The sequence below is a fragment of the Paroedura picta genome, chromosome 7, assembly GCF_049243985.1.
Source record: "Paroedura picta isolate Pp20150507F chromosome 7, Ppicta_v3.0, whole genome shotgun sequence".
In the NCBI taxonomy this organism is placed as follows: Eukaryota; Metazoa; Chordata; class Lepidosauria; order Squamata; family Gekkonidae; genus Paroedura; species Paroedura picta.
The window spans coordinates 74,046,968-74,065,605 of NC_135375.1; the positions used below are offsets into that span (position 1 = coordinate 74,046,968).

The 18,638-nt window shown below is 40.5% G+C and overlaps 1 protein-coding gene across 1 annotated transcript in view; it reads left to right on the top strand.

Moving 5' to 3' along the window:
• Nucleotides 1-18,638, top strand: part of JAK2 (Janus kinase 2) — an 83,066-nt gene that overhangs the window by 19,300 nt on the left and 45,128 nt on the right. Inside the window, exon 2 of the mRNA XM_077344937.1 lies at nucleotides 13,166-13,416. Coding sequence (XP_077201052.1) covers nucleotides 13,197-13,416 — 220 coding nt within the window. The 5' untranslated portion in view covers nucleotides 13,166-13,196. The remainder of the gene's footprint in view (nucleotides 1-13,165; nucleotides 13,417-18,638) is intronic.

Sequence of the window (18,638 nt, forward strand, 5' to 3'; positions counted from 1 at the left end):
GTAGCTAGTTATGAAATAATATAAGACTCTTCACTAATCCCTATGCACTTCTCACAAGTTCATACTTCAGATGATTTTGGGAGATTTGTGCATACGATGGTGGTGGGGGGGGTTCATTCTGCTAAATTGATTTCTGTTTGAATACACATTTGGAGAAACAACAAGGGGACACATATGGAAATGCAATACAGTAAGATGTACCAAAATCAGGTAATGCAATGAAAAGCAACACGTATAAATGCACAATTGGAGAACAGAATGAAAAGCATTTGCAGACTTCATAGCAAAGTAGTCACATTATGCTAGATGTATCTGTCCATAGCTAGTGGATGTACATATGATGTCCACAACAGAGAGGAGGAAGAAGGGTAGGGGAGAAGGGGTATTGCGGATTTGTCTTCGGAGAAGGACATAGTAGGGGTTTTGAACCTTAGCCATGTGAAACCAGGAGAAAAGGGAGGAGGAGAGAATCAGCATGGTGGTAAGGAGCCAAAAGGTAAAGGGAAGGGAAAGTGTGTTGCTAACAGAGAGCAGCAAGGATTTGAAGAAGAAGAAGAGGAGGAGGACTACCTTAAGCACATATATCTTTTCGACATCTGAAAAGCAGGGGGGAAATGAAAACTGAAAAAAATATATTGCTTGGATAGAAACAGTCTGGAATACCAGCATATTCAAATATCGGTTTTATAACATTGAAAACATTGAATTATTTAATAATGCAGCAGCATCAAATATATTGCTGCAAATATATGTTGCCAAAGTTATGTAAGCATTAAGGTATCTGTGAAAGTATCCTGTATGTGCATGCAGCATAAATAGGAAAGGTAAAGGTATCCCCTGTGCAAGCACCGAGTCATGTCTGACCCTTGGGGTGACGCCCTCCAGCGTTTTCATGGCAGACTCAATACGGGGTGGTTTGCCAGTGCCTTCCCCAGTCATTACCATTTACCCCCCAGCAGCAAGCTGGGTACTCATTTTACCGACCTCGGAAGGATGGAAGGCTGAGTCAACCTTGAGCCGGCTGCTGGGATTGAACTCCCAGCCTCATGGGCAAAGCTTTCAGACGGCTGCCTTACCACTCTGCGCCACAAGAGGCTCTTCCAGCATAAATAGTAATGATTATCAAATGTTGTAAATTGTTTTACACATATCCTTATCTTAAAGATGCATTGCATTCCAAAAGATAATATTCTAATTTTCAGTTATGTTGGAAGAATTGAAAGAGGGTCTCCTAGAGGAGAGTGGGGTAAGAGAGAAGAGTACAGTAGAGTGGAAGGAAACCACAGTAATTTTCTGAGTAGCTAGCCCTCCTGTGCACATTGGTTCCTAGGTAACTACATAGAACTGTAGCCCTTGGTATATTTTTTGGTATTGTGAAAGAAATGGCATCTCTTCTGTAAAGACAGATGGCCAAAATAAGTTCAGTGCCCTCACATTTTAAGCTGGAGTAACATTCAGTTCATTGGTTTTTCGTCTGTGCTTTTGTTTACTCTTGTCTGAGTTCTAAGCCAATGCTGCCTAGTTCTGGAAGCACATTCTGCATCTAGTTGCTACTGCAGCCTTGTAGATTGGTTGCTTTCCCTCCAGTCTTCTCTTCTCCCCAGTTTCCAGAAGAACTACCATACCAGTTTGCTGGTTAATTATTTATTATTAATAAATCTGCTTTCCATTTACCCAATCTCTTTTCCATGTATCTGTGTTTACCTCCCCAAAACTTGCCAGGCTTAAAGAGGCCATTAGGTGTATTTGGCAGACTGGTTTATATGTCTTTCCCATCCTCTGATGAAGGCATTATGGGGTGTTAGTTGCAAAAAAAAAAAGTGGGGGGCAGGTTATTGTAACTTGTTCAAGATCACCATTGAGCTTCATTATGGATCAGAGATTTGAAACAACTTCCTCACGTTTCAACCCAGTATACAAAGTGCTACAGCACACTGGTGTAGTAAGCTTTTAATTGAAGGTTTCTAATTCAGTTTTAAGAGCCTCTTGTGGCGCAAGTGGTAAGGCAGCGACATGCAGTCTGAAGCTCTGCCCATGAGGCTGGAAGTTCGATCCCAGCAGCCGGCTCAAGGTCGACTCAGCCTTCCATCCTTCCGAGGTCGGTAAAATGAGTACCCAGCTTGCTGGGGGGTAAACTGTAATGACTGGGGAAAGCACTGGCAAACCACCCCGTATTGAGTCTGCCATGAAAACGCTGGAGGGCGTCACCCCAAGGGTCAGTGCTTGCCTCGGTGCTTGCACAGGGGATACCTTTACCTTTACCTAATTCAGTTTGGCTGATTACCTCCATTACCTGTACCATTACGACTTTTTATAGCTAATGAAGTTCGAAACGGTAAGTTGCTAGTTGAAATAATTTTCATGTTTACCTTTACTGGTGCTGAGTCTGACTAAAGGTGTTAACAATATCCATTGCCTTTTGAGCAGAGTGAAGGGTGACTTGGTCATAAGCTGTAAGTGTTGAGCAGAGGGAGAAGAAATAACATAAGGACAACTGAAAGAATGCCCATAATTTAAAAAATTGCTTTTTAAAAGAGGTATATGGGGAACTTTGCACATCCTGGGACTTTTTAGCTCCCTTCCTCATGTCCCCAGTGCATCTTTCCTAGACCATCTTGAAACCCTGCTCTCCACTGATACAACTGAGTCTAATGTTCTAGGAACTTCAGATAGAGAAGATGATTAAGGAGGCACTTATTTACCTGTGTCTCTTGGTTTCCCCCTGGAATTGTGAATGGAACATACAACTTATTTAGTGGTAGTTTATTATGAAAGCCCTTCATATTAAACTGACTGCTCAGAGATCCAAAGTAATTTTTAGGTCATCGTGGTCTTGATTGTAACTATGAGGAAATGAACTGAATGTCTGTGCTACTGTTCTGATTAAATGAAAGATCTTGAATTAGCTCTATAAACCTATTATAAGTCCTGAAACTAAGATCCCAAATCATTAGCTTTTCATTTCTCTCTGTTTGTTTACTGGAAGAGCCAGGAGCAAAACAGTTAACTGCATTCTGGTTGCGTATTTGCTTTAACCACATAAACTGTATGAAAGCCTAATCTGATGATAAATGAGGAAATATGTGGATGTCTGGTTTGGATGCAGAGATGGTTGAGCTTCTTTTGCATCACTGTAAGCTAAAATCTTTGTAAAAGGTCTTTTATGGTAAATAACTGCATAAGGAATAGCAACTGCAGGAGTGTTGCTTTTTGAAAGCCAGGAAAATATCACCAGACATTTTCAAGAAGTAGCTGTTAGTTTATTTTGTTTCAAATACAGAGGTCTTACAAGCGGAGGCCTAGTGAGGAACTGTGAGGGGGTGGAAATTCCCCACTCATACACTCTGTCAGCTGTAACAGGTTTGAGCAGGCAGATCCACCCCCCAAAAGAGGCAAAATGTTGGTTGGCTTTGCTTCTGTCAACATTTTGCATCATTTGAAGCACTCTAGTTTCTTAGCAAGGTACTTTTGAGGTCTTCTCCTCTCCTTATTTTCTTTGTAAATTAACTTCTAAAAGCCTTGTCTTTCTGGGAAGCATTTTAGGTATTCAGTGACCTCTGCTTTTACAGTTGGCATCCATGTTTCTGCTGGTTTTGACTGTTATTAGCCTGTTATTAGATAGAGTTGTTACGAGGGGGGCAATGTACGAGGTGGCATACTTCATGCCTTCCATGTTTACTTGCAGTATAATGCAATGTAGTAAAAAAAAAAACAAAACAGGGCTACCAGTTATCTTCAATAATTTATTTTTTTCTTTGGTGTGTCACAATCCCTTGTTGGCTGCATGGCTTGATTTGTAGGTGAGAAGATCTGTGCATAGGATTCTGCATTTCAAGAGCAATAGTTTTATTTATGTGTAACTGCATATACAAGTATAAACGTCTCTACAGCTAGCTTCTGGTGACGCTAGAAGATGGTACTATTAAAGAGCATCTGGCTCATCTGTTTTTAATTACATGGGTTTTAGTTTCTGTAATACCTTATTTTTTAGTTGTTTCACCTGCTTTGGTTCCTGACAAGAGTAAGGTAGGTTATACCAATATCCCGCGTAAAGAATCAGAAATAACTTTTACTTTACCCTGTGCATATTTCTATTCTTGATATGCTTTGGTGGTATAACTTCACTTCAATGTGCAACTGTTGAAACATTTTTGAAAGTCCTTTAAAGGTAGAAAAAGCCAATTAGCCAATTTCACAGTGGAATTAATTTTATTTAAATCATTGTTGCTCTACCTCTCTCCTAAAGGGCTGAAGGCACCTTGCGATAAAAAAAATAAAGCATACAGATCAAAGTTAAAAACAAACTAAAAATGCAGATGCAACATTCCTGTTATTTGAAAAGAACACAATTGTCTATGATTTTTATTAATTTCTAAATTTTAAAGGGTAATTACAATATTAATAGAATTTGACAACAAAATGTATCAATTTTCCTTTAGTTTGTATTTAATGAACTGCAGATGCCATCATTTAATCCTATAATTAAAGCACATGTTTATGCCAGCAACACACTTTTTAAAAAATGTTTACTCTCAGAGGCTGGGCTTATTTTTATGGGCTTTTTTCCATTTCTGTCAAGCTGTGTTTGTAGAGATAAAGGAGAACATGGCCATGCAAGCTGTCATATCTGCATTTTGGGCTGCCTGTTATTTCAGATATCCAGAAAGTGGAAAGTGTTCTCTTCCAGGACACAAGAATGCAGGGGACAATATGATACTCTGTCTTATGTGTTCATATTCCTGAGCAGATCATGGCTTGAAACATTTTTACAAGTACCTTTTTGGTCACACATTGACAGAAGAATTGGATTTCAGCAGTGAAAACTACCAGAATGTATGGTTTAATAAGATGGACTTTAAAAAAAAGTTTTCAGCTGCAGCAAGAAGCAGGGTAGATTTATATTTAGCGTTAGTCTTCATACTATATAAAATTACTTTTTTTGAGGGGGGATTCCGATTGCTTGTATATACTTGGCAGCAGTGATGGCTACTACCTTGTAACAAATGGAATGTTAGAATTTCTCCCCCTCTACCCATACATGTTACCTCATCTGTGTCCACCCAAAATTTGTCTCTTCTCTTTTTAAAATACAGTATTTGCTGGCGTATAAGACTACTTTTCCCCCCTGAAAAACATGCCTCCAAGTGGGGGGCTCGTCCTATACGCCGGGTGCACTTCAATTGGGATAGACATAGCTGCCCATAGTGGCCCATAGTACTGTATTTTGAGTGGAAATGTTGGGGGTCGTCTTATTCGCCCAGTGGTCTTATACGCCGGCAAATACAGTATATTTTTTAAATTTTAACAGTAATTTTCAGAAGAGTTCAGAAAGGTTACACAAATAAAGAAAGCTTACAAATATTTCAGATATTCACTCTGGTGCTTTTGAAAATCTTCCGGTGGTTTGTGATTAACAAGATCCATTAGTTTAGCCATTACTGCTATTTCTCTAAGTTTTGTACACTATAAGTCCATATGAGGAGCCTGCTGTTGCTTCCAGCTGAAGGACACAGCCATGGGCAATGATGGGTCTTGCTGCTGTTGTTGCACGAAAGAATTCAGCACCCTGCTTAACAAATTCTTTGGACCCAACACAAATTTACATTTAAACACTGTTTGCAATTGTTCATGAACTTTTATCCAAAATTTCTTAATCATTTTACAATTCTACTACATGTGAAAGATTTGTCTTCTTCTCAACCTATGGGATTCCTTTTGTGACCATGGGGCTCATCACTAACCTACGTCTGCTGGTCCCCACTGGTGATATGTCAATATAGTGTTGTTAAACTGCTGGGTTTTGGTTTTTCTTAAAGCTTGGAGAAATTCGAAGTGTGGAAGTCCTGTCATCACAGCAATAACTGGAAAACTACAATAACTTGTCCCCGTGTGGAAAACACTGTAGATAGCAAAGTCTGGGTTTTACCACTATAACTGCTGACTGAATTATACAACTGCCTATCAAATAATACTCACTGATCTCACAAAATGCATTTTGAAAGCTGATGCTTGTCTCAAAATGGCACCTCTAATTATGGTGGTTCTGTTGCAGCCTGTGTAGATGATATTAAACAACAGAAACATGAGATAGAGGAAGACAATCTAACAAACTTGAAAGTGATATAAGCATTTTATTGATGAAAAATGGGAAATGATGGTTGCCAACGGTGATTGGAAAAGTATTTAGCTTGTTTTATATTTAAAGAAGTATAAAAGTGTGGTTTTTATGTACAAAATGGACTGAAGTTGAAGAACTGGCTGGGCAAGCTGAGACAGTTTCCTAGAGCTCAAATTATCATTGAAGTAAAGTAGATCCTAAAAACTCTATGTAATGGTAGGAAGGGAGAAATGGTCCTTTCCTTCCTTTCCTTGCTAGGAAAGGTCCTTAGACCAATAATTCCCTGATAAAAACACGGGTAGCTTGGCACCACCAGTCAATACCTCTGGAGAACATCTAGACTGACCCACTGAGAAGGCATTCTTCCAGCACAATACTAGGGCAATTAACCAAATGGCAGATTGAAATCCCAGAAAATACCTTAAGAACAACCTGGTAGCACCTGTGCAGTCTAATATGTGAGGAAGAGATTAAGAGAAATATCCTAAAGAACTAAGTGAGGGGGGAGTATTTGTTCGTTTGCAAAAAAAAAATTAATTATAAAAGGGTGATGGAGTGGCTGCATTCCAAAAGGGGATGGGAATGGGGGGGGGCTGAGAAAAAAAATGGCAACAACAACACAGGGAGCTTCAAAGCAACATTGTTGAACTAGCAAAGATCAATACTCATTACCTAGGCTGTAGCAGATTCCTTAGAGCGTGTGTAGAGTTCCTTGCAGTAACAAGAAGTCAAAGTCCTTAACCCCTACCCAACTTTCTGTGAACTCAGCATCTGCTGGTAGGGGCCTTGATCTTCCATGAAAAATAGGTTGTCTGGTCCTTTGTGCAATCTGATTGTCCTTTGTATAAAAGAGATTAAGGCTGCCAAGAAAGTCTAAATGGGGAATTGAAATAAGTTGCTCGCTCGTTCAAATGGAATCTCCAGGGGTCCAAGACCTCAGATTTTCTAGGTGGTACTCTTGAGCCTTAGTAAGTTTTAGGATTTCTATCTCATGCAGAGCCCTGGGCAGACATTTTGAAAGTGGGAAATCTGTACCAGTAACCTTTGAGGTGCCATTGCTTACTCCAACATTGGCACACTTCCGTTAAGTGAGGATGTGATGTAGTAGCCCTTGTGCAAGGAACACAAACATAGGTTGGGGTACCTCCACAGTGTGTTATATTCATTAAGAGCTGCTGGTTATGATGGCAGTGAAGGAAGGTGGGGAGAAGAATTGACTAAGGGTTGTGGTGGTTTTAATAAAGGCAGTTGGAGAAAGGTAAAGGCAGGTGGCCTGATGAAAGAAAGGAAAGGAAAGAAAGGATGTGTCACCTGACTGGAAGGAGAAATACCAGCACTCAGGAGACAAGAAGTGGTGGCTTTGTAGCTGAGTGAAAACTGATACTGAAGAAAGAACCTCTGAGTTCAACATCATCTGAGATTACTTTTTGAAACCATCAAGGACTGGCATGGGGGAGAAAGCTGGGTATGGTTTACGGTGAAGACATCTGCTCCCTCCTCTGCACGTGTCTGTATAATGGTGTTGGTGTGTGTGGAGAGAGTGGGGAAGTTGCGCAAGTATTGGGAAATGGAGCAGTTAGACTTCTATTCTGGGGAAATAATCTGTTTACATAGCTTAGGTTGGTTGAGTGGTTTAACGACAGTATATTGGGAAATACTAGTACTATAATCATACTAATATAAAAGATAAGTATACAGTTGATAACTGAATCCATTAATCTGTTTGTTTATCCAACCTTTGATCCCTTATTTCAAAATAAAGAAAATTTACTTCTTTTGATAAGCTTCTTAGCTAAATTAGAGTCCCTTGAAATCCATATAATTAGGATTTGGAATCAATGCCCCTCCCTTTCTGCAAAAGGAGAAAGCAGGGATTGTCTGCAAGCTGTTCGTAGGTGATCTTTCAGAATTATAGAATGTATCAAAAGCAGAATTATTAATCATTCTGACTGCAGTTACTGATGAATTGTATGGAGAAATTTTGTTTTGTGATTTTTCCTTAAAGCCATTGTAAATTTTTTTAAAGATCATAACTGAGATATGTGGGAAGAAGTGAAACATGATGAATGAGGTAAACAAACATCCCCCAGGAACCTCAGATGCATTGGCATCTTGAGACTTAACGTGTTAGGTATTCAGATGAGTCCATGTAACATTATTAAAATTGGGAACAACCGAATAACCAAGTTATTTTCTCTTTATTAATTGCTGAATTGTATAGTTTGTTTATACAAGGTTGCAGTTCTGTTAATGGGAGTTTCCTCCTGAAAGAACCGTTAATATAGTGTAAATCATATATAAATTAAATAACAGCAGAAAATATTACTGGTTCTTTCATATAGAAATATAATCTATCAATAAAATAAATAAATAAAAAGATTAACATTTTAAGATGAATGTTTATACATTGGAATGAAAACATTTATTTACTTTCTGATAAAGCATGTTCTCTGAGACAGTATGGTAGACACCCTAAGCAAATCCAATTTTTTTCCATTTGAGCTAGACTACATGTTTGTTTTTTATGTTGGAAAGTAAATGAAAGGTAAAACAATTATATTTTATTGACTATTCATCACTTCCAATATCTCCTATTGTATATTCTAAAATTTGTACAAAAGAAATATTGTCAAGATAATCCTTTGTGTAACATTTATACCTCTGCCTGTATGCCAGGGGTTCCCAATCAGGGGTCCATGGGAGTTCTGGAGGGGGTCTGCAGACTCTCCCCTTCTGTCTTAATGGACTCGGCCACAAGCTAGGGAACCAGCAACTTCCATTGATCCCCTCCCCCTCCTGAGCATGAGTGAGTTCTCTTGTGGTTTCTGTGCCTGGGAGGGGGGAGAGCCTGCATACCTACTCCCATCTTAAACCATCTCCTGTCTCTAAATTTGTGATGAGTACTTGACAGTGTCTCAAAGGAAGTACTAAAATATATACTATTGCAAGTCATGAAAAACTGTTGCGTGATGAGAAATTTCAAATTCTAGCATATACTGCTAAGTTTTGTGCTGCTGCTATTAAATTAGGTATTAACCTCAGAGGATATTTTTACACAGAGATATGTGGTTTTATGGTCTTTGTTTTATTGTTCACATATTTTAGCAACTTTTAAATGATTTACATTACAGTTTGTATTGGTCTAAATGATCATTATTTGGTACTACTGCAAGTCAGAAACGATTTTATTTCAGTATAGATAGATGTTGAAAAGCATTATAGCACTTTGCTACTGTGAAAACACTTCTGTTTAAGTTACTCACGACATGGCAAAATATAGGAAAGCATGCTGTGTGAACTGTTGCTATATTAATAATGAAGATGATTTGCAAAGCACATTCAGATTTATTGGGATAAGAGGATTTTTCTGGAATGGTTTGATTACCTCAAAATCATGATAATGCTGTGGCAATTTAGTTTTCTCTTCAGGACATATACTTAAAAGTCCTTTAGTAGAAATAAATGATAGGAAACACCATGCTGAACACGACAGTCCATTGTGTTTTCCTTCCTGGTAATTTCTAGGAATGTTTAACATGTGACATTGCTGCACTATGAGTTTCCCTACCCTTGTCCCATTTAATCAGTTCCATTTAGTTAACATTTGTGACAACAGGAAATCTGTCTGTGGCAATATCATACAACAATACGGGGAGAGAGGCAGAAGAGATTTGGTCTGTTTCCATCTACAGCCATGTATTTCCTGTCCTGTTTTGTCATATGCAGGGAAAGCTCGAGATAGTGTCCTGTCCCAAAACAGGTAGCATATGCTGAGCCTCAGCAATGTTCCTAACACTACAGGGGTTCACCGTGAGTCTGTGGACAATGATGCAGATTACCACTGGTTTAGAGCTCTCCAGAGGTGGTCTTAGTGATCATGGGCCCTGAGCAAAAGTTCAGAATTCAGGCCTAGAACTAGCATCACCACCCTCCACCAGTGTCAAGTGAGGGATGAGGTGGATCACAGCAGCTACATGAGCCACAGGCAAAGTGTGTATGAGTGGCAGCAGGAGCCTGCTCTTTTTCTTTTCTTTCTCCTTGCATGGGTATTAATTCAGTTTGACAACATACATAATAGAAGTTGCTCTACACAGGTCATTGCTACTGTCAAAAGCAGTTCACAATGCCCCTACAACCATTTCTTCCTCCCTATAAGAGAGCTCTTTCTCCAGTCCTCTCTTTATAATTGGGTGGGGGAAGACTTAAGAGATCAGATGTTTCCTGCTGATCGCTATTGTCTGGCAAAAAACAACAACAGAAGGTGAAAAATGTGATGAAATAGCAAAAGAGAAAGAAGGCTTGTAAAAAATCTGCTTTGTTACAGAGTAAAACAAGTGTAGGAATTCAGTGAAAGCTAGACAGATACACTAAACCAGTGATCCCCAACCTTTTTATCACTGGGGACCGGTCAATGCGTGACAATTTTACTGAGGCCCGGGGAGGAGGTAGTCTTTTGCCAAGGGACGTCGCCGCTGCCTGAGCCCCTGCTCCGCTTGCTTTCCCGCTGGTGCCCCGGACTTCCTACCGCTTACTGGGGGGTGCTGCCAGTAGCAGCTGCGCAGTGCCACGCCGAGGGGGAGCCCCAGCCATGGTGGCCACTGAAGAGCACTAAAGGTGAGCTGGCGGTAGAGTGGCAGGGCAGCTCCCGAGGCATTAACCGGGGAGGAGGACAAGGAGAAGCCGTGGCCTGGTACTGACTGATCTACGGACCGGTCCCCGGACCAGGGGTTGGGGACAGCTATTCTAAAGAGCGAGAGAGAAGAGGCTGAGCTTGCCCTAGGATTCTCCCTCCCCCTTTTCTGGAGCTGACCAATATAAAGTATGTGCTGCATGAAAAATGTAGCATACATGGCGAGACTTTGCCAGCAGCCTGGCAATGTGGGAGAGCATGGAATGGCAGCAGTGGATTCTGTTTGAAGCTGGGAAAAGAGGCCAATTGCAGGGTATGAACTGCAGTTTTATGAATGCACCAAGGTCTTATGCATAAGAAGTGCTGACTAATCAGGGCTTGTGCATATCCAAATGCAGCCTGTGATCCATGAGAAAGAGAAAGAAATTTCTAGATGTCAAGTTTATGACATTTAGGTGTTTGGAGAACCAGATATTGGAGATTTTTCTAGCCATGATAAAAAAAAAAGAGTAGCACTATATGGAAGAAGATTTCTGTATAGTATTTCAGCAGTTTGGTAATAGTTCTGCCGTATTTTTATTTTGAGGAAGCAAACAAAAAGAGGATGTAAGTCCATTTGCATTTTTAAAAAGTAGAAATGAAACTTCTGAACCAGGAAACTTATGAATATGCTTGTTCTTGAAAAGAAGAATGAGAGTTTCCAGATTAAACAGTGATGTTTATTTCTCTGTGTTCAAAACTCCAAGACTTATACTTAAGAACAATGTTTTTCTGCTTTTGGGGAGCATGCCAATATGATAAGGCGCACAATCAAAGGCACCAGTCCTTTCTCGCTCTAGGGTGAAAAAACCCAGGGAAGGAGGGAATTGACATCTGTATCCTTACCTCTTCTCCATGGGGGAGACCCAACTGACAGGTGAACCCATGGGGGGACTTGATGGGTTTCCACCTAGGTTCTGAAGATACCAAATGCAGTTGAGATAAGCATTTTTGCTGATAAGGTCAGCCGACTCCAACAAATCTTTTTATTCCCTTTTTTCTAAACCAATCTGGATTTAGTAATCTTTGCAATGTTTTAGACTCCCAGAACTGTGGTATTTTGAATATTTTTGGACTCCCAGAACTATTATCATAGTTGAAAAGACCAGCAGTTGTCCAGCAGCATTTGAAGTCAGCTTAGAAACTTAGAAACATATAGAAACTTCTAATATATAGGGACCCTCTTTGAAAATGTATGGCTTTTAGAGCAAGGTTTCTGATAAACTTTGATCTTTATATCTGTTCAGCAAAAGATACATGTAATTAGTTTTGAAGAAATTAATTTTGTCAACAGCACTTGGCTGCTTTCCAAGAAAATCTCAGCTTCAGTAATAGAGCAAAAATACTAAGTGAAGCTCCTTTTCCTATTATTTATACTCTGTGGAATATATAATTGGTTATTTTTCACATTTACCTTTACTTTCCCGTCTTTTAAAATCTTTGATGAAAGACATTTGCTCAAAGTGTTCAGTGTTTTAGCTGTGATGCTCAGGTTCATCAGACAGTTGGCTCATGTTATATATTTTTCTCTTTGGACATGAAACATTTCCCTGATTGAAAAACTACGTGAAAACATTGGAACTTTTTTTTCTAAAGACCTTCTTAACCTTCCTAATGCCGCAACCCTTTAATATAGTTCCTATGTTGTGGTGATATATTATTTATCTATTACAGGTTCTAATGAATATGTAGAAGTGGTGAAAATATGTAATGTTGAATATGTAGTAATGATGAAACCAGTATAGTCAAAATGGGTTCATTATGAAGTTAAAGTTTAAATGATGAATCTAATCCCGCTCCAAAGATAAGAATTATTTTATTTTAAATTTATTTAAAAATTATATTGATGGGGATGAAAGGGAAATTATTGTCTTCCCTGTACTACCTGATTTTCTTTGATAAATGTTGTATAACTTGTTTTTCCCCTTTACTGTACTTCCATTGCTTTTTAAAAATAAAAAAGAACAGTATTTTTCTCAGACTTTATGCAGCTTCTTCACCACAAGGGGCCTTCTAGCAATTATTTTCTAGTGGAAAGCACGTGTGCTGTAAGGATTGAAGTAGTTTGCCAGAGAAGGTCCTAATGAGAATTTTTTTTTTTTTTACCTTTAAGCGGTTATTACAGAAAATAATTTCTAAGTGAGGTAGCAGTTTGTATTCCTGGCATCACTTATTGTTTTCAGTAGGGCTCCTCTTTCTGCATTTGGAAGTCAGCATATTGAATCTCTCAAATCTCCCTTTCTCATGTACATTATTGCAATAGTCTCATCATCAATTTAAATAAAAATGTTAGATGATAAGTAAGGTTGTGTGCATAGAACTACAACTTTTAGTGGAATGTTTTATCGAACTTCAAATAATTACATTCTTTCTTACAGAAATATGCTTTGAAAGTATACTAAAGGTATCATGGCCTGTCTTACAATGACAGAGATGGAAGGGCCAGCATCATCTGCTGTTCACCAGAATGGTGGCGTCCTTGGGAATTCTGCTCTTCACAGACCGAGAGAACCATTGCTTCGGGTTTATCTTTATCATTCCCCTGGCAAGGTGGAAGGCGATTATCTACAGTTTCCAGCTGGAGAATATGTTGCGGAAGAGATCTGTATGGCTGCCTGTAAGGCTTGTGGTAAGATCATGGGCATTTTTCTAGGTTGTTGCTTGTTTAATTACTATTTAATAAGAAGCATGGGTAAGAAATGTATTTTTGGGCTTTGTACATCCAGTCCCTTAAATTTGTGTGTGAGTGGAGTTTTTCACTGAGGGAATTGGAAGGAATGATTAGACTAGAAGCCTCACTCTGCCCATGGATGCTCACTGGGTCACTTTGGACCAGTCCCACACTGTTAGCCTAATCTATCTCACAGGGTTGTTCTGAGGATAAAATTGAAGACGGGAGGCTGTTGTAACCTACTTTGGTAACCTACTTTCCTCATTGGGGAGAAAAGTAGGGTTCAAATGAAGTACAAAGGAAGGGGATATATCTTCTAGGAAGAGAAGAAGAATCTCTACCCGTTTAAACACGGAAATTAGCTTTGAGGATTGCCCTGATCTGGTGTGATCACCTGTTGTGATAAACATCCAGGAGTTATCCCGGCGTAGCTGTGTGAAGATTAAACTCTTAATTTGTAAAAAAGTTAACCAGTGATTTAGAGTACTCTGAGTAAAGATTTTTTTTAACAAAGGAAGATAGGTTGATTTTTTTTTTTATTACACTGAAGGATTGTTAAATCTTACAAGAAGGCTACTGTTTACAAGCCCTGTTTTTTATTCTGACTGAACTGATGTTATGAAATTTTTCAGTAAAATTTATTCAACGTAGCTATGGCAAATGTTTGCCTAGGTGGTTCTTTAAATGCCTATGTTGTTCTTAAATGTTATTTCTTTGGATTGCAGTAATATTCTGGCACAGAATATTGTATGTGTGTGGTTAGCTAGCAGGCTCAAAACACCAATTTGCTTGAGAGTATTTGATGCATACAGAACAGCTTTGAAGATAATACAAGTTCTACTGTTAGACTGTTGAAGCTGAACAAAGGTTTGAGGAAAAGAGTACAGAATTTCTAATTGATGTACAAAAGTTCCCTTGTATTTAAAGCCTGTCTGCTGTTGAGTATTTCAGACCCCTGCTTCATTCTGAATAAAACTTAAAGTATAGTGAGCATATTAAATTGTAACCAGTTTCCAACTTCTTTGCAAGTGGCAGGCATATCTGTAAATAGGTCTATTTTAGGAAGAAAAGTAGTGCGTGTTATGGAGCTTAGATTGGATCCATTAGATGATTTTCACAAATAGAGGGGGTATTTTTGTCAATTCACCTCTTTTTTAGATCTGCGCAAAAGTGTATGTTTTAAAAATCTTAACTGTGCACATGAATATCCTCATCCATGGTTCCTCTATATATTTGTGAAACAGCCTAGGGGGTGGAACGTGTCCGGCTGTCCAAGTTGGAATAGGGCCAATCACCCTGATTGTCCCTGCCCCTGCAGCTCCCGCCCTCTGTCTCTGAACTCTAGCCGTTTTGCTGTCAGACACACCTCAGTGCCTGGAGCCAGCAGCAGGTAAAGTGAGAGGGCCCTGGGCAAAGGGTCATAGTGGAGGGCCTGCTAACGAGGGTCTCTTGGCCTGCTGAGCTGGGCCTGCTAACGAAGGCCTCTTGGCCTACTAGGCTGGGCCTGCTAACGAGGGCCCTCTTGGCCTGCTAGGCTGGGCCTGTTAACGAAGGTGTCCTGGCCTATTGACTGCCTGCTAAGGAGCTCTGTCCTGGCCCTGCCAGCCCCTGCCTGCCCCACTTGATCCAATTGTGAGCTGTGGCCCAAAGCCACCTTAAGCTGCCTGGCCAGGGGAGGGGGCCCTTTCAAGGCCTGTCCTTAGGAATGGGCTTTGCAGATAGTTAATAAATATTTGTATGTTAACATTTAATATATTAAACTGCTCATCTTCCAAGGTTCCTAGCTTGTATACACAGGTTGGGTTATTTTGTCCCCTGTTTTGTTGTTCAACTAGTATTTTGCCATATAAACATAAGATGTAGATCATGCAAAACATGCTCATTGACATGCCAGTCCTTTTGCACATCCATTAGCATAGATTGACATCATAGATATGCTGAATATGAATGTTGCCCCCAAGTGCACTAAAGCGGTGGTCCCCAACCACCGGGCTGCTGCCCAGTGGCAGGCCACAAAAGCCCTGCCACCGGGCCGCGGCTCCCTGCCTCCGCAGGGCTATGCCAGGCCGTGCATGCATGTTTGCGCCATGAGCGGCCGCAAATCGCATGTGCGACCCGGCCGAGCATCCGCACATGTGCGGGAGTGCTGCGCATGTGCGGATTGTGCAGCCAGGCGATTGCCTTCCCTGCCGCCGCCGGTCCGCAACCTGAAAAAGGTTGCGGACCACTGCACTAAAGAATTTGTTTTTTAAATCTGGCTGCTGGATTGTATGGAACACTCTGTGGATAAGTGTTTTGTGTGCCCCATATTTTAAAAGGCAATTTTTATGGCCTTGTAGATGAAGTGTCTTAGTGAACTGTGCTGCTCGTGCCACTAATTGACCATTAAATTGTGCTGAATATCCTTCTCAGTTGTGATAGGAAGTCCACTTTCTGAATGTTTCCTAGTGTGGTGTGAGGGATCCCTTAGGAAGGTTAGAAAGACCCTATTTAGTATATTTTTAGAATGTTTACAGTATAGTGAATTAGGCAAAGGATTCTTTGGGGAGCAGATTATTAGGTCTCACATAACTTTTACTTCTAGGAAATCTCTGTTTGAGAAAAGGACTACAGTATTTGCTGGCGTATAAGGCTACTTTCCCCCCCTGAAAAACATACCTCCAAGTGGGGGGGGGGTCGTCCTATACGCCAGGTGCACTTCAGTTGGGATAGACATAGCTGCCCATAGTGGCCCATACTAATGTAATGTAATGTAACAAAATCTATATTTTGTGTGGAAATGTTGGGGTTTCGTCTTATACGCCCAGTCGTCTTATACGCCGGCAAATACAGTATATATAACCAAGTGTATTCATGGCTGTTGATCACTGACATAGACAGTTTTATTTCTCCTATGTTTTTGTGAACTACAACTGAATTCGAGAGGACTGATTGTCTGTTTTGGCAAAGAATTATCATATGGCTGTATTTGGATGTGTGACACAGTTTACTAATTTAACGGAATTACTAATTTACTAATTTTACTAATTTAACAGAATTAATTTTTGCTTTATATTCCAACTGTCATAATGATAGTTCATAGTCTGAGGAAGAGTGCTTGCACTAGAAAGTTCACACCTTGAGTCAGCAGTGTGACTCAGTGGCTAAAAAGGCAAATGGGATTTTGGGCTGTATCAAACGGAGTATCGTGTCCAGATAATGGGAGGTGATGGTACCACTTTACTCTGCTCTGGTTCGGCCTCACTTGGAGTACTGTATTCAGTTTTGGGCACCCCTATTGAAGAGGGATGTTGACAAACTGGAACATGTCCAGAGGAGGGCAACAAAGATAGTGAGGGGTTTGGAGACCAAGACATATGAAGAAAGGCTTGGGGAGCTTGGTCTGTTTAGCCTAGAGAGGAGACGACTGAGAGGGGATCTGATAACCATGTTAAAGTGGGATGAAATTAATTCAAAAGAAATTCCATCTAAACATCCGGAAGAAGTTCCTGACAGAACGATTTCTCAGTGGAACAGGCTTCCTCGGGAGGTGGTGGGTTCTCCATCTTTGGAAAATTTTAAACAGAAGCTAGATAGCCATCTGACGGAGAGGCTGATTCTGTGAAGGCAAAGGGTGGCAGGTTACAGTAGATGAGTGATAGGGATGTGAATGTCCTGCATAGTGCAGGGGGTTGGCCTAGATTAGCAATCCCCAACCTGTGGGCTGCGGACCACATGTGGTCCTTCGACTAATTGGAGGTGGGTCCCGAAGGACGCCTTCTCCCCCCCCCCGGCCCTTTACTTCATCCCCCCCAGCCCTTTACAACACACTTCATTGTTGTGGCGTGTCTGTATCTTATTTTGAAGGGATGTTTAAACATTACCATAGCGATCAGAGAGTGTTAGGGCAGTGGTTGAGAGTATAGGAGTAAACTACCCCCCCCCCACCGGGCCTCAGTAAAAGGCGTTGAGTGGTCCCCGGCGTTGAGTGGTCCCCAGTGATAAAAAGGTTGGGGACCAATGGCCTAGATGACCCATGAGGTCCCTTCCAACTCTATAATTCTATGATTCTATGAGTCTTCGGTGCTGCTCTGGTTCATCATTAGCGCCACTGAAGAAGCAGAGTCTGGCCACTTTACTGTGTAACTGTCTTTCTCCTCCTCTTACCTGAAACCTTGGGTTGATAACTATAATTGCCAAGCTTTATTATGGATACATCATTCCTGTATGATACAAGGGACTTTATGACTTGTGCCAATTTTTGTGTTGCAGCCATCTTTCTTTTTCAAATCCGAAACATCTTCCTTCTGCAGTCTTGCTACAATTTTTGCTGCTACTGCCCCTACCATTAAACATTCATTTCCTCTAATTTAATTTTATTGATATCTAAATTACTATTTTTTGTGGTTATAATTCCTGTAGACCACAATTTAAAATCAGAGAATCATAGAATCATAGAGTTAGAAGGGACTTCCTGGGTCATCTAGTCCAACCCCCTGCACTATGCAGGACACTCAACCCATGTAACCTGCCACTCCCTTAAACATTCACAGAATCAGCCTCCATCAGATGGCTAAAAATTTCCAAAGATGAACCCACCATCTCCCAAGAAAACCTGTTCCACTGAGAAACTGTTCTAACTGTCAGGAACTTCTTCCTGATGTTTAGACGGAATTTCTTTTGAATTAATTTTATGCCATTGGTTCTGATTCGAACCTCTGGGGCAAGAGAGAACAACTCTGCTCCATCCTCTATATGGCAATCTTTTAAATACTTGAAGATGGTTATCTGATCCCCTCTCAGTTGTCTTCTCTCCAGGCTAAACCGACCAAGCTCCCCCAACCTTTCCTCAAACATCTTGGTCTCTAAACCCCTCACCATCTTTGCTGCCTTCCTCTGGACATGTTCCAGGTTGTCTACATCTGTCTTCAACTGGGGTGCTCAAAACTGAACACAGTACTCCCAAGTGAGGCCAAACCAGAGCAGAGTAAAGCGGTACCATTACCTCCCGCAATCCTGACACGATACTCTCTTTGATACAGCCCCAAATCCTATTTGCCTTTTTAGCCACTGAGTCACACTGTTCAATGTGTGGTCTACTAAGACTCCTAGATCCTTTTCGCACATACTACTGCCAAGTCAAGTCTCCCCCATCTTATATTGGTGTATATGGTTTTTCCTACCTAAACTTCATATTTGTC